The sequence below is a fragment of the Salvelinus sp. IW2-2015 genome, linkage group LG4q.1:29, assembly GCF_002910315.2.
Source record: "Salvelinus sp. IW2-2015 linkage group LG4q.1:29, ASM291031v2, whole genome shotgun sequence".
In the NCBI taxonomy this organism is placed as follows: Eukaryota; Metazoa; Chordata; class Actinopteri; order Salmoniformes; family Salmonidae; genus Salvelinus; species Salvelinus sp. IW2-2015.
The window spans coordinates 17,366,042-17,382,285 of NC_036842.1; the positions used below are offsets into that span (position 1 = coordinate 17,366,042).

General features: G+C 45.7%; 1 protein-coding gene across 1 annotated transcript in view; it reads left to right on the forward strand.

Annotated features, from left to right (window-relative positions):
- LOC111961571 (3'-5' RNA helicase YTHDC2-like) overlaps positions 1 to 16,244 on the forward strand; it is a 46,510-nt gene that overhangs the window by 21,978 nt on the left and 8,288 nt on the right. The window contains 13 exon segments of the mRNA XM_023983951.3: positions 2,946 to 3,051; positions 3,195 to 3,314; positions 5,166 to 5,187; positions 5,190 to 5,216; positions 5,219 to 5,436; positions 5,613 to 5,739; positions 6,053 to 6,261; positions 12,190 to 12,385; positions 12,571 to 12,677; positions 13,246 to 13,365; positions 13,506 to 13,702; positions 13,897 to 14,074; positions 16,017 to 16,223. Of these exon segments, the coding sequence (XP_023839719.1) occupies positions 2,946 to 3,051; positions 3,195 to 3,314; positions 5,166 to 5,187; positions 5,190 to 5,216; positions 5,219 to 5,436; positions 5,613 to 5,739; positions 6,053 to 6,261; positions 12,190 to 12,385; positions 12,571 to 12,677; positions 13,246 to 13,365; positions 13,506 to 13,702; positions 13,897 to 14,074; positions 16,017 to 16,223 (1,834 nt within the window).

The window sequence follows — 16,244 nt, forward strand, 5'->3', positions numbered from 1 at the left end:
GTCGTGGGATCGATACCCACGCTCAAAATAGTTCCTGCGGATAAGTGGACTGGTGCTGCGATGACCAACATCCAGCTCCAGTGCCAAGGCTCGTACCCACGCGCACTAGGGAGGAGTCCGGAGCCGCCTGGATTCTCTGGCGCAGTCGAGGAGGATTACCGGCCGAATGGAGGAGCACGACGACGCGGTAGAAGCCGTGAGTCAACGCCCAGAAAAAAAATTTTATTTAACTTTTTAACTTTAGTTAAAAATAATACAGTACGTGGGGGGCCTAAGGAGCGGTGGCGTGGAAGTCAGGGTAGAGAAACGCTGCCGCATACTCCCGTCTGTACTTACCGTGGCGGAGCGAGAGTACGGGCAGACACCGTGTTACGCAGTAGAGCGCATGGTGTTCCTGTACGTGTGCTAGCCCGGTGTGGTACATACCAGCTCCTCGTATCTGCGGCTAGATTGGTATTGAGCCAGGTGTCATGAAGCCGGCTCAACGCGTCTGGTCTCCAGTGCGGCCTCGGGCTCCGGCATACATGGCACCAGCCTTACGCATGTGTCCCCGGTATCGCCTACATAGCCCGGCATAGCGCGGCGCGCGGGGAGCATACAACCAAGGTAAGGTTGGGCAGGCTCAGTGCTCAAGGGAGCCAGTACGCCTGCACGGCGGTATTTCCGGCGCCACCTCCCCGCCCCAGCCCAGTACCACCAGTGCCGCGCACACGCACTAGGGCTAATGTTGCGTCTCCAGTGGTCCAGTATGCACCTGTTCTTCTCCCCGCACTAGCCTGAAGGTGCGTGTCCTTAGCCCGGTACCTCCAGTTCCGGCACACGCACCCAGGCAAACAGTGCGCCTCAGCGCCAGAACTGCTCGTCTGCCAAGCACCCTCGAGCTGTCCGTCGGCCAAGCGCCGTCAGACTGTCCTTCTGTTATCTGCCAAGCGCCGTCAAAGCTGTCCGTCTGCCAGACGCCGTCAGAGCTGCCCGTCTGGCAAGCCCGTCAGAGCTGCCCGTTTCTGCCAAGCGCCGTTAGAGTGCCCGTCTGCCAAACGCCGTTAGAGCCGCCCGTTCGCCAAAGCGCCCGTCTGAGCGCCCGTCTGCCCCAGCCGTTAGAGAGCCGCCCGTCTGCCCCGACCGTTCAGAGCCGTTCGTCACCAGGATCTGCCAAGCGCCACCAGCCAGGATCTGCCAGAGCCGCCAAACCAGCCAGGATCTGCCAGAGCGCCAACCAGCCAGGATCTGCCAGAGCCCGCCAACCAGCCAGGATCTGCGCAGAGCGCCAACAGCCAGATCTGCCAGAGCCGTCGCAACCAGCCGAGGACTGCCAGAGCCGTCAGCCAGCCATGAGCAGGCGCAGACGTCAGCCAGCCATGAGCAGCAGATCCAGTCAGCCAGCCATGAGAGCCAGATCGTCAGCCAGCCATGAGCAGCCAGATCCGTCAGCCAGCCATGAGCAGCCAGATCCGTCAGCCAGCCATGAGCAGCCAGATCCGTCAGCCAGCCATGAGCAGCCAGTCCGTCAGCCAGCCATGAAGCAGCCAGATCCGTCAGCCAGCCATGAGCACAGATCCGTTCAGCAGCCATGAGCAGCCAGATCCGTCCCGGAGCTGCCAGATCCGTCGGAGCTGCCGTCCTCAGTCCGGAGCTGCGCGGCTCCCTCAGTCGGGACTGCCGTCCCTCAGTCCGGAGCTGTCCCTCCATCGGAGTGCGTCCCTCATCCGGACTGGCCGCGTTTCCCTCCAGTCCGTGAGCTGCCCCCCAGGTCCGGCAGTCCGGAGCTACCCCTCAGTCCGGAGCTACCCCTCAGTCCGGAGCTACCCCTCAGTCCGGAGCTACCCCTCAGTCCGGAGCTACCCCTCAGTCCGGTGGCGCCCTCTGGGATGGTTTTCAGTCCGGGACTTGCTACAAGGGTCGCCGCTCCAGAGGCGCCACCAAAGCGGGTAATGACAATGGTGGAGTGGGGGCCTCGTCCCGAGCCGCCGCCATGATGGGGGGCCACCCCGGACCCTCCCCTTCTGTTTCAGGTTCTGCGGCCGGAGTCCGCACCTTTGGGGGGGGGGGGTACTGTCACACCCTGGCCTTAGTATTCTTTGTTTTCTTTATTATTTTAGTTAGGTCAGGGTGTGACATGGGGAATGTATGTGTTTTTGTAGTGTCTAGGGTGGTTGTATGGTTTAGGGTGTTAAATAGAGTAGATGGGTTTGTGTTTAGTATAGGTGTCTAGCTGTGTCTATGGTTGCCTGTGGTTCTCAATCAGAGAGATGTCATTAATTGTCTCTGATTGGGAGACATATTTAAGGCAGCCATAGGCACTAGGTTAATGTGGGTAATTGTCTATGTTGTACGTTTGTAGCCTGTGTGTGCACTTACGTCATTAGCTTCACGATTCGTTTGTTGTTTTGTTTCAGTTTGTTATAGTGTTTGTTGCGTGTTTTTTTCCTTTCTCTACAATAAAAGAGAATGTATTTTGCACACGCTGCGCCTTGGTCCACTTTCTCTCAGCAAGACGATCGTGACAGCTCGTCTGTTACTGTCACATTGTCCTATTGTTGTCTAATATATTTTCACTTTTGTCTTGAATGTTCTTAATTGGAAAATGCAAAAATAAAATATTCAACAAAAAAAAGGTCAATTAGAAATCTCTATTCCCAATGAAAATCCATTGAAAAGAGAGTGACCTCAAAAAATAAAATCTGAATGGTTTGGCCTCGGGGTTTCGCCTGCTAAATAAGTTCTGTTATACTCACAGACATGATTCAAACAGTTTTAGAAACTTCAGAGTGTTTTCTATCCAAATATACTAAATATACTAACAATATGCATATCTTATATTCTGGGGATGAGTAGCTGGCAGTTGAATTTGGGTATGCTTTTCATCCAAACGTGAAAATGCTGCCCCGTATCCTAGAGAAGTTAAGTCCTCTTATGAATGTGTCCTATGTTGTGTTGCGTGACAGAGCTGGGCGTTGCCGACCAGGGATCTGCTTCCACCTCTTCAGTCGCCTCCGCTTCAACAACATGCTGGAGTACCAGGTCCCCCAGCTACTGAGGATGCCCCTGCAGGTACACACACACGCTTCAAGCTGAACGTATGACACATAAACATACTTATACAGACAAAGTTATCGTTATAAATACTTTCATGCAAGCGTTTCTCTCCCAGGCTGTGTTGATTGTATAATTAACTCCCCCCCTCTCTCTTTCAGGAACTGTGTCTCCACACCAAGCTGCTGGCCCCCATCTCTTGTCCCATCGCTGAATTCCTATCTAAAGCACCCGAACCACCTCCCATCCTCATCGTCAAAAACGCAGTGCAGATGCTCAAGGTAAGAGCTAGTATTTTTAGTTTTGAACCGATCATGACCGGAGTCGCCTCTTCACTGTTGACGTTGAGACTGGTGTTTTGCGGGTACTATTTAATGAAGCTGCCAGTTGAGGACTTGTGAGGCGTCTGTTTCTCTAACTAGACACTAATGTACGTGTCCTCTTGCTCAATTGTGCACCGGGGCCTCCCACTCTTTCTATTCTGGTTAGCGCCAGTTTGCGCTGTTCTGTGAAGGGAGTAGTACACAACATTGTACGAGATCTTCAGTTTCTTGGCAATTTCTCGGCATGGATTAGCCTTCATTTCTCAGAACAAAAATAGACTGACGAGTTTCAGAAGAAAGTTATTTGTTTCTGGCCATTTTGAGCCTGTAATCGAACCCACAAATGCTGATGCTCCAGATACTCAACTAGTCTAAAGAAGGCCAGTTTTATTGCATCTTTAAATCAGCACAAATCAAATCAAATGTATTTATATAGCCCTTCGTACATCAGCTGATATCTCAAAGTGCTGTACAGAAACCCAGCCTAAAACCCCAAACAGCAAGCAATGCAGGTGTAGAAGCACGGTGGCCAGGAAAAACTCCCTAGAAAGGCCAAAACCTAGGAAGAAACCTAGAGGAACCAGGCTATGAGGGTGGCCAGTCCTCTTCTGGCTGTGCCGGGTGGAGATTATAACAGAACATGACCAAGATGTTCAAATGTTCATAAATGACCAGCATTGTCAAATAAAAATAATCACAGTAGTTATCGAGGGTGCAGCAAGTCAGCACCCAGGAGTAAATGTCAGTTGGCTTTTTTAGCAGTCCGTGTGAACAGGTCAGGGTTCCATAGCCGCAGGCAGAACAGTTGAAACTGGAGCAGCGCAAGGCCAGGTGGACTGGGGACAGCAAGGAGTCATCATGCCAGGTAGTCCTGACGCATGGTCCTAGGGCTCAGTCCTCCGAGAGAGAGAAAGAAGAGAGAAGGAGAGAATTAGAGAGAGCATACTTAATTCACACAGGACACCGGATAAGACAGGAGAAGTCCTCCAGATATAACAAACTGCCCTAGCTGATGATACCCCCGGACAGGGCCAAACAGAAGGATATAACCCCACCCACTTTGCCAAAGACAGCCCCACACCACTAGAGGAAATCTTCAACCACCAACTTACCATCCTGAGACAAGGCCGAGTATAGCCCACAAAGATCTCCGCCACGGCACAAACCAAGGGGGAGGGCGCCAACCCAGACAGGAAGATCACGTCAGTGACTCAACCCACTCAAAATGACGCACCCCTCCTAGGGACGGCATGAAAGAGCACCAGTAAGCCAGTGACTCAGCCCCTGTAATAGGTTAGAGGCAGAGAATCCCAGTGGAGAGAGGGGAACCGGCCAGGCAGAGACAGCAAGGGCGGTCGTTGCTCCAGAGCCTTTCCGTTCACCTTCACACTCCTGGGCCAGACTACACTCAATCATATGACAACAGTTTTCAGCTGTGCTAACATAATTGCAAAGGGGTTTTCTAATGATCAATTTACCTTTTAAAATGATAACTTGGATTAGCTAACACAACGTGCCATTGGAACACAGGATTGATGGTTGCTGATAATGGGCCTCTGTGCGCCTATGTAATATTCCATTAAAAAAGAATCTGCCGTTTCCAGCTACAATAGTCATTTACAACATTAACAATGTCTACACTGTATTTCTGATCAATTTGATGTTATTAATGGACAAAAAAATAGCTTTCTTTCAAACAACGGAAATGTCTTAAGTGACCCCAAACTTTTGAATGGTAGTATATATACATGGCACTGTGACACTACCTAATGAACATAGTAGAAAACACTACATAAAATGTATCCATAGACCATAGACGCCATGGACCCGTGGGAGACCTGACGGAGCTGGGCTACCACCTGGCGACCTGCCTGTGGAGCCCCACCTAGGCAAGATGGTTCTGTGTGGTGTGGTGCTCAAGTGCCTGGACCCCATCCTGACCATCGCCTGCACGCTGGCCCACCGCGACCCCTTCGTGCTGCCCTCCCAGGCCTCCCAGAAGAGGGCATCCATGCTGTGCCGGAAGCGCTTTACTGCAGGGACCTTCAGCGACCACATGGCCCTGCTCCGAGCCTTCCAGGTAAGGTGGGAATTTGAGGTTTCAAGTGACTCATTTAATTGCTGTTGAGATGTTTAGAGCCAGATGTATTTAATCCAAAGCATTATTAGCTTGTTTTGATTGCACAAGTCACGTTGAAAAAAATCTCTGTCCAGACGACATGTTCCTAATAATCCATCTCTCTTGTCGTGTTGTAGGCGTGGCAGAAGGCCCGCAGCGACGGCTGGGAGAGGTCCTTCTGTGAGAAAAATTTCCTGTCCCAAGCCACCATGGAGATCATCATAGGGATGAGGACCCAGCTGCTAGGACAGCTCCGAGCCATAGGTATAGACTTACCTATCTTGTTTTATACTCTTCCTCTGGGTAATACAGTGGTACTGAGAGCTCAGGTGGAGCATGGTGGATCAAGGTTGTGGGTTTCTATACTGGATATATTCATTTGACTGGAAGTGGTGTTGGATAAAGACTTATGCTCTACTGAAGCCCACACCTGATCCTGTGTCAAATGAATAATCTTGTTTTAGCCATCCACCTATTTTTGTGCTAACCATATCCTGTGGCCTTTCTCTTTGTCTTCGCCCCCTCCCCCCACGTCGATACATTGATTCCTTTTCCATTGTGTGTGTTCCACCACCAGGCTTTGTGCGGGCGCGGGGCGGCGGAGACATCCGCGACGTGAACCTGAACTCTGAGAACTGGTCAGTGGTGAAGGCAGCCCTGGTGGCCGGGATGTACCCCAACCTGATCCATGTGGACCGTGATAGCTGCTCCCTCTCCGGGGCCAAGGAGAAGAAGGTCCGCTTCCACCCCACCTCCATCCTCAGCCAGACACAGCCCCACAAGAAGGTAGCTAGCTCACATCCTCTGTTCACCTTCAATGAATCCTGTTTGGGGCAGTTCTCTCAAAATCAGGTGCTTCCTGTCTTCTCCATCTATCTTTACTGCATGCTTACATTCAGTCCCAAACCATAATATACTCAAACCCTTTTAACCCAGTGCTGACTCAAAACAACAATCTAAAAACATATTTCTACCTTTATGTTTTTGTAGTATTATTTTAAAAGAAATAGGGATTAGATCAGCTTTAATATTTCAGATACATTGATGGAAGCTACAATCTAATTGTCTGCATAATTTCCAATCCCCCATGTATTTTTTTGTATGCAGTTGAAGTCAGAGGTTTACATACACCTTAGCCAAATACATTTAAACTCAGTTTTTCACAATCCCTGACATTTATTCCTAGTAAAAATTCCCTGTCTTTGGTCAGTTAGGATCACCACTTTATTTTAAGAATGTGAAATGTCAGAATAATAGTAGAGAGAATGATTTATTTCAGCTTTTATTTCACATTCTCAGTGGGTCAGAAGTTTACGAATCAAATCAAAGTTTATTTGATTTGCGCCGAATACAACCGAATACAATACAACCTTACAGTGAAATGCTTACTAACCAATAGTGCAAAAAAGGTATTCGGTGAACAATAGGTAAGTAAAGAAATAAAACAACAGTAAAAAGACAGTTGAAAAATACACTCAATTAGTATTTGGTAGCATTGCCTTTAAATTGTTTAACTTGGGTCTAACGTTTCGGGTTAGCCTTCCACAAGCTTCCCACAATAAGTTGGGTGAATTTTGGCCCATTCCTCCTGACAGAGCTGATGTAACTGAGTCAGGTTTGTAGGCCTCCTTGCTCACACACGCTTTTTCAATTCTGCCCACAAAATTTCTATTGGATTGAGGTCAGGGCTTTGTGATGGCCACTCCAGTACCTTGACTTTAGTAGCCTTAAGCCATTTTGCAACAACTTAGGAAGTATGCTTAGGGTCATTGTTAATTTGGAAGACCCATTTGCGACCAAGCTTTAACTTTCTGACTGATGTCTTGAGATGTTGCTTCAATATATTCACGTAATTTTCCTCCCTCATGATGCCATCTATTTTGTGAAGTGCACCAGTCCCTCCTGCAGCAAAGCACACCCACAACATGATGCTGCCACCCCCGTGCTTCACGGTTGGGATGGTGTTCTTCGGCTTGCAAGCCTTCCACTTTTTCCTCCAAACATAATGATGGTCATTATGGCCATTTCATCAGACCAGAGGACATTTCTCCAAAAAGTACAATCTTTGTCCCCATGTGCAGTTGCAAACCGTAGTCTGGCTTTTTTATGGCGGTTTTGGAGCAGTGGCTTCTTCCTTGCTGAGCGGCCTGTCGATATAAGACTCGTTTTACTGTGGATATAGATACTTTTGTACCGGTTTCCTCCAGCATCTTCACAAGGTCCTTTGCTGTTCTGGGATTGATTTGCACTTTTCGCGCCAAAGTACGTTAATCTCTAGGAGACAGAACGTGTCTCCTTCCTGAGCGGTATGACGGCTGCGTGGTCCCATGGTGTTTATACTTGCGTACTATTGTTTGTACAGGTGAAGAAGGTACCTTCAGGCGTTTGGAAATTGCTCCCAAGGGTGAACCAGACTTGTGGAGGTCTACAAAAAAAAAATTCTGAGGTCTTGGCTGATTTCTTTTGATTTTCCCATGATGTCAAGCAAAGAGGCACTGAGTTTGAAGGTAGGCCTTGAAATACATCCACAGGTACACCTCCAATTGACTCAAATGATGTCAATTAGCCTATCAGAAGCTTCTAAAGCCATGACATCATTTTCTGGAATTTCCAAGCTGTTTAAAGGCACAGTCAACTTAGTGTAACTTCTGACCCACTGGAATTGTGATACAGTGAATTATAAGTGAAAAATTGTTGGGGAAAATAACTTGTGTCAAGCACAAATTAGATGTCCTAACAGACTTGCCAAAAGTATAGTTCGTTAACAAGAAATTTGTGGAGTGGTTGAAAAACGAGTTTTTATGACTCCAACCTAAGTGTATGTAAACTTCTGATCCACTTGAATTGTGATACAATGAATTATGAGTGAAATAATATGTCTGTAAACAATTGTTGGAAAAATTACTTGTGTCAAGCACAAATTAGATGTCCTAACCGACTTGCCAAAACTATAGTTTGTTAACAAGAAATGTGTGGAGTGGTTGAAAACCGAGTTTTAATGACTCCAACTTAAGTATATGTAAACTTCAGATTTCAACTGTATATATACAGTACCAGTCAAAAGTTCACACACCTTCTCATTCAAGAGTTCTTCTAAATTTTTACTATTTTCTACATTGTAGAATAATAGTGCAGACATCAAAACTATGAAATAACACACATGGAATAATTTTGTAAATATATTTTATATTCTTCAAAGTAGCCACAATGACAGCTTTGCACACGCTTGGCATTCTCTCAACCAGCATCACCTGGAATGCTTTTCCAAATGTCTTGAAGGTGTTTCCACATATGCCAAGCACTTGTCTGCTTTTCCTTCACTCTGCTGTCCAACTCATACCGAACCATCTCAATTGGGTTTAGGTCGGGTGATTGTGGAGGCCAGCTCATCTGATGCAGCACTCCATCACTCTTTCTTGGTCAAATAGCCCTTATACAGCCTGGAGGTGTGTTGGGTCACTGTCCGGTTGAAAAAGAAATGATAGTCCCACTAAGCGCAAACGAGATGAGATGATGTATCGCTGCAGAATGCTGTGGTAGCCATGTGCCTTGAATTCTAAATAAATCACAGACAGTGTCACCAGCAAAGCACCCCCACACTATCACACCTCTTCCATGCTTCATGGTAGGAACCACACATACAGAGATCATCCGTTCACCTGCTCTGCATCTTACAAAGACACGGCGGGTTGGAACCAAAAGTCTCATATTTCCATCGGTCTAATGTCCATTGCTCGTGTTTCTTGGCCCAAGCAAGTCTCTTCTTCTTATTGGTGTCCTTTAGTAGTGGTTTCTTTGAAGCAATTCGACCATGATGGCCTGATTCACGCAGTCTCCTCTGAACAGTTGATGATTTATTTGGGCTGCAATTTCTGAGGCTGGTAACTAATGAACTCCCGTCCGCGACAATTGGCCCAGCGTCGTCTGGGTTAGGGGAGGGTTTGGCAGGCAGGGATGTCCTTGTCCCATTGCGCACTAGCGACTCCCGTGGCACGCTGGGCGCAGTGCACACTGACACGGTCGCCAGGTGTACAGTGTTTCCTCCGACATATTGGTGCGGCTGGCTTCCGGGTTAAGCGGGCATTGTGTCAAGAAGCAGTGCGGCTTGGCTGGGTTGTGTTTCGGAGGACGCATGGCTCTCAACTTTCGCCTCTCCCGAGTCCGTACGGGAGTTGCAGCGATGGGACAAGACTGTAACAATCAATTGGATACCACAAAATTGGGGAGAAAAAGGGGTAAAAAAAATTATAAATAAAAACAACTATAATGAACTTATCCTCTCTTCTGCAGCAGAGGTAACTCTTGGTCTTACTTTCTTGTGGTGGTCTTCATGAGAGCCAGTTTCATCATAGCGCTTGATGGTTTTTGCGACTGCACTTGAAGAAACGTTCAAAGTTCTTGAAATGTTCCAGATTGACTTACCTTCATGTCTTAAAGTAATGATGGACTGTTGTTTCTCTTTGCTCATTTGAGCTGTTTTTGCCATAATAGGGACTTGGTCTTTTCCCAAATAGCCCTATCTTTTGTATATCACCCCTACCTTGTCACAACACAACTGATTGGCTCAAACACATTAAGAAGGAAATAAATTATTTTAACAAGGCACACCTGTTGATTGAAATGCATTCCAGGTGACTACCTCATGAAGCTGGTTGAGAGAATGCCAAGAGTGTGCAAAGATGTCATCAAGGCAAAGGGTGGCTACTTTGAAGAATCTCATATAAAATATATTTTGATTTGTTTAACACTTTTTTGGTTAGGCCGGACAAAGTTGAATTACTGTTTAACGGATGCCCTGCCTCACTTTTCTCCACACACCAAAAAAAATAAAAAAAATAATCGGTGTTATTTTTTGCCCAATATATGCTTCTCTTTGTTTATAATGCACTGTCCGCTCTCCCTTGAGGCTTTCCCAAGTTGATGCCCAAGAGACCAAACAGCCGCTGATCACGCGCTCAGATCATGTTCCAGCCTCGGATTAGACAGTGAAACGCACGCTCGCACCTACAGGCAACGAGCAGATGTTTCATTTTCTCTCATGTGGTCATGGCTGAAGCCAGCGCAAATTCCTACTATTTGTGTCCAGGTTAAATGTGGGACGTCCCTCATTATAAACAAACAGTCAGTTAAATTCATGGTTATTGCATCATTTTCAGATCTATTAGAAGTGATAAATAGACGAAACAACAATGTCATTTAACCAAATGATTGGCCAGAGATCAGGGCATTCATCAGCAAGCTGATAGTATTTTGGACAACCAAATTGAAGTCAAGGTGATTGATGAAATCGAAGTGTCAGCTGTATGGTGATTTGCGATTCATAACTTACATTTTACCGGTACTACCAACGGATAACACCACGACGGAATGCGTTTGAAGCGATGATGCGCCGCCGAGAACAACTAGCATGTCAAGCAAAGTACATCACCAGTGGCACACACTTTGTGCAGATCAGCAGGTGGGGGCTTTTCGTGGCAGCCAGAAGAGACAATCGAAGGAGGATGCGGTAAGCAAAGTTAGTGGGCTCAAATTTAGTCATGCTTGCTCTATATAGATTGATGCTTCTAAGTGTGCATGTTATAAACAACAGATTTTTGGGATGATTAAAAGGTTATATACTCTATGGCTGGATTGATGTATTGTTTCCAATGCTACATTAATTTGGCAAACCTAACTTGATTGACCCTTTTTCTACAAGGCCTAGTCTATGAGAGGCCTAATCATATTTGTATGAATTTTGTTAATGCCTAGGCTATAGAGATGCATTCAGGTAATGAACTCATTATTATGCGTCAACATTTAAATTTGATTACAATTATTTGTCAATCAGTCTTGAATTTGTTAGGCTATACAATTAAGTAGATTAATGAACTGATAATACATTACTTTTTTCCCCCAATAATTTGTGAATATGATAGAATATTGCATTCTATTATACATCCTATGTGAATAATGTTCATTAATGTTCATTTGTGTATTAATAATAATCAAAAGATCTGTCTGAAATTGAATATTTTGCCTTTTGTTCATGTCCATATAGCCTAGGACAATGTGGTAAAGTACTGTTATTCCCTATCCACCTAAGGATTTTTTTTTTTTTTGCTTGTTCGCCTCACTTTTCTGGGGGGGAAATCCGTTAAACAGTGAATCCATTTTGTCTGGCCTTACTACATGATTCCATATGTGTTATTTCATAGTTTTGATGTCTTCACTATTATTCTACAATGTAGAAAATAGTAAAAAATAAAGAAAAACCCTGGAATGAGTAGGTGTGTCCAAACTTTTGACTGGTACTCTGTTATGTCGGAAAAAGTAATTTATAAATTCTTCTGTCCTAGTTAACTTGTTTTTATCATCCAATAGGCTTTGATAAAATATCCAATATCCTCCCCACGTGGAAATTCTGTACGAGTAATATATATGCCAATTATTTGATGGTTCGACCGCATTCTGTCCCCTATCAACACTTTTAAAAACTTTTGGTGCCAGAGAGAATGACATAAGAAAATAGTCAAGACGACTAGCTTGATTAAGCCTCCGCCATGTATATCTCACTAGGTCAGGATATTTAAGCCTCCATATATCCACTAGTTCCAATATATCCATGACATTCGTGATTTCTTTAAGTGCATGAGGGTGATAGTTTGTAGTGTGATTTCCTTTACGGTCCATAGAGGTATTTAAAACCGTTTGTACCTTTTCTCCATCACTGAGATCCCCCCAGCCAATGGCCAGGTGGCGGCCGTCCAGTCCCTGCCCACCGATTGGCTGATCTATGATGAGATGACGCGAGCCCATAGGATAGCTAGCATCCGCTGCTGCTCTGTGGTCTCCCCATTCACTGTAGCCATCTTCGGGGGCTGTGCCAAACTGCCCAGCACAGCCCTACAGGAACCTGCCATTCAGAAAGGTAGGGTTATCTTAACTGAAGGAAACATCCTTCAGTTAGATAAGTCTTGCCTGTATTTGCACTTAATATGTTGGAATATGACGGTTCCAAAGAGACTCTTGAAAAATCACTCTCTGCCTGTATGGTCCCTAGTTGATGTGTATTCTGTAAATGGTTAAACCTAACATCCTATGTGTCTGCTGTAGATGACGTGGTGAATGAGAGCAGTGACAGTGAGATGGAGGATCGCTCCACGGCCCACCTGGCTCAGATGAAGATTGACGAGTGGCTCAACTTCAAACTGGACAGAGAGGTGAGGACATAACTTGGTTATTTTGCAGTGCTGATATGTTCTGTCTGTACTTAAAGAGCCCTTCAAGCAATATAACTGGGCATTTCATTTTTACAGCAGTTTTACATCTAGTGCTCATCACCTTCCAGTGTTTCCCCTATATTTATTTAGCAGCGATGGACCTAATGTTTATTAAAAAAAAATAAAAAGATGTTCCTGTGTTTTATCAATTTTGCCACACTATGAGGTTGGAATAGTAATATGAAATTGTGAAAATGCCCTTTTTAGTGTGTGAGCTGTTTGAAAAGACATTTGATTTACTCAGATGGCTTATGCCATGTTCTTATGATATGGCAAAATGTGTAAGATTGCAGGAAATTAGCTTTAAAACTACTATTTTTCACTTTAGAGGCTCTAAAAGGGCCTCTAAAAACGTTGGCCGGAGATGGCGCCGTTGGCCATGCCCACTACCACGCCCCGTGCTAACTTTGCCACAGCTGCTGAATAAAATCCTAGGGGAAACACTGCCTTCTTATTTGTGTAACCCACGCTTTTTCTCCATCACTTCCTCCATCCACCTGTCTGTCAGATGGTGGGTCTGGTGTTCCAGCTGAGGCAGAAGTGGCACAGTCTGTTCCTGAGGAGGATCCGCTCCCCCTCCAAGCCCTGGTCCCAGCTGGATGAGAACACCATACGGGCCCTGGTTTCTGTCAGTACAACACTCTGGCTTAAATTATGAAAGAAATACTGGAAATACCACCGTAAATGGGCCTGTAAACCTGGTAGCTGTACCACCGGGTACAGTACCTGTATCTGTCACTGACCCATACATCCCCAACCTGTCTCCAGGTGCTGGGGGCTGAGGATCAGACTGCGGGGCTGCAGCAGCCCACAGGAATTGGCCAGAGGCCCCGACCCATGTCCTCTGAGGAGCCCCCCCAGACCTCCTCCTGGAGGACCGCCAACAGCAGGAGGACCTCCGACCCCACAGCCAGCACCGACGACGAACTCTTCATCCCCACCCCCTCACAAAAAGCCACAGACAGGTGAATAGAGAAGGTTGGATGTGTCAGTATGGGAAATGGACCAACTATGATCAAATGTTTTATCTCAGTATTCACAATGCCTTATAGATTAACGAAGTCTATATCAACCTGTTAATTACATTTTTGTAAATCTGATCTATGTCCAGTTCCTGCCCAGTCCAGTAATCCACCCACACCTCCCTCCCCTCCTCCAGGTCTTCCAGACTGTCCCCTGCCTGGGCCCTCCTGCAGCCCAAAGTCTCCCATGGCAGCAGGGACAAGTGCTCCGAGCTCCCCACAGATGACCACTCATCCACCACCAATTCTCCTGAATCTGCTTCACTCTGCCTCCACAGCCCCTGTGCCAGCCCCTCCCCAACCTCATCGGGAAAGGTACACTAATTACCTATATCTTTATTTAGGGATGCAAACTAGTCACCTTTCAACGAAATTCGAAGTTTTGAATACAAAATAGGTGACCTGTGTGATTCGTGTGAATCTGATGAGAAAAGTTTGGGGGGGAGACTTTGGATCACACTACTGGCTGTAAGCGAACGAGTGATGCGCGTTTGGAGCAATACTAGCTGTATCCAAGGCTCAGCCAGTCGTTTACATAACAGAATGCAGCACCCGACTGAAGAGAGAAGAGACAAGCAATTTACTAGTTACAGCATCAGCGCGTGCTCTGGAAAGACAGCAGATAATAGAAAGGCAGTTTGCCATTTACAGCAGCGCGTCCCCTGAACGATAACGAAGAGGTAGGTGAAAAGCCTGACCACGGAGACGGGTGAGAAGGTGATGAAGCGTACTTACATGAGCTGTAACCGAGAAACAAGTGGCATTTGGAAAGTTTGAGGTGAGGGAGAAAGTGTGGTGGAACAAGTATTGTTTGCATTGTTTAGTAACGTTATCTTGCTAGCTGGATCGAATTCTCCGTTAGCTAGCCCGAGAAATGTTGAGCTACATTAGCCAACTTAACTGATCAAATAATTGAGTTTATGGTGTGAAAATTAGCTGGCTAATAAAGTCAGACAGCAAAGTTAGCTGGCTAACGTTACAACATCAGATGAGCTAACATTAGTAACCTAACCAATTCGCTATAGTATTAACTTAATTGGTAAAACGTTACGACTCCTTGCCGTTCCTCATATAACGCGTTAGTTGCTTACTGGACCCTGGCAAACTGTGAAATATTAACTAGCTAACAAACTAACTGCTATCTGTGAACTAATGTTTTCCCTCTACAATATGTGGTTAATTTTCAGATTGAGAGAATTAAGTAAAAATTAGGCGTTGCTTGTTAATAAACAAGTTGATTGGTGCTCCCGAGTGGCGCAGCGGTCTAAGGCACTGCATCTCAGTGCTAGAGGTGTCACTTCGAATCCAGGCTGTATCACATCCGGTCGTGATTGGGAGTCTCATAGGGCGGTGTCCATGCGTCATTGTAGGCGTCATTGTAAATAAGAATTTGTTCTTAACTGACTTGCCTAGTTAAATAAATAATAAGTGAGGACTGGATGCCACTATAGAGGTGAAAGGAACACCTCACACCTACCCTCTTTCGCACTTTTCCAATACAGTGGATAAAAAGGAGTATGCCAGGTGTGCTCTCTGCCTGAAAGAGATCAATTATTCTAACAAATGGTCTCATACTCTGCTGGCACATTGTAGAACAGATGTCCACAGGCAGAAAGTGTACAATGTAATAGCCTGCAGTAAAGCAAAGATGTTTATTTTGTGTTGAACTTGACAGTACTGCTTGTGTGTGAGTGAAGGGGGATAATTTAAAAAAATTACTCGGTGAATGTTATTTTTGCACACGTGTAGGCTTGTGCACTTGATCAATGTCTCCTATAGTGGCCACTATAATAGAGCAAAAATAGAATTCCTGTTTGTTTCATTCTATTTCTACTTTCAGATGTTTTTTTGCAATATTTATGTGCAATATTCATGTGTGTGGTCACAAGCGTTCTATTATAAAGGCTGTCATGGCTAACTGCAATATTAGTGTATTGTTTTTTCCTCAAGACTTCTGTGATTTGCAGTAAAGTCTAGGCAACAAATAACATTGGATTGCTTTCTTTACATTTTTTTAGCTGTGAGTTAGGTTCACATTAACCACTTTTTTTTTATTTTACACACAGACTGATCATGTAGATCATGTAGTTTAATTAGTTAAAACCTACATTTCCCCCTAGCAGGGATTTTTTTGCATGTTTCAGTGCAAATTAAAAAAGTGTCACCTTTTTGGGCCCTCAGCAGTTTGCGCCCCTGTTTATTAGTACAGCTTGGCCATGTGTAAATCTATCATAGTTGAACTCAATCTCTCCCTCAGTGCTCCAAGTCTCCATCCCCGCGGCCAGGAGGTGTGACGGTGCGTTACTTCATCATGAAGAGTAGCAACCTGAGGAACATTGACATCTCCCAGCAGAGAGGAATCTGGTCTTCCACGCCCAGCAACGAGCTCAAACTCAACAGAGCCTTCCTGGAGAGCAGCCAAGTTTTCCTGGTCTTCTCTGTCCAGGGCTCCGGACATTTCCAGGTATGTGTGTGTGTGGTGTGC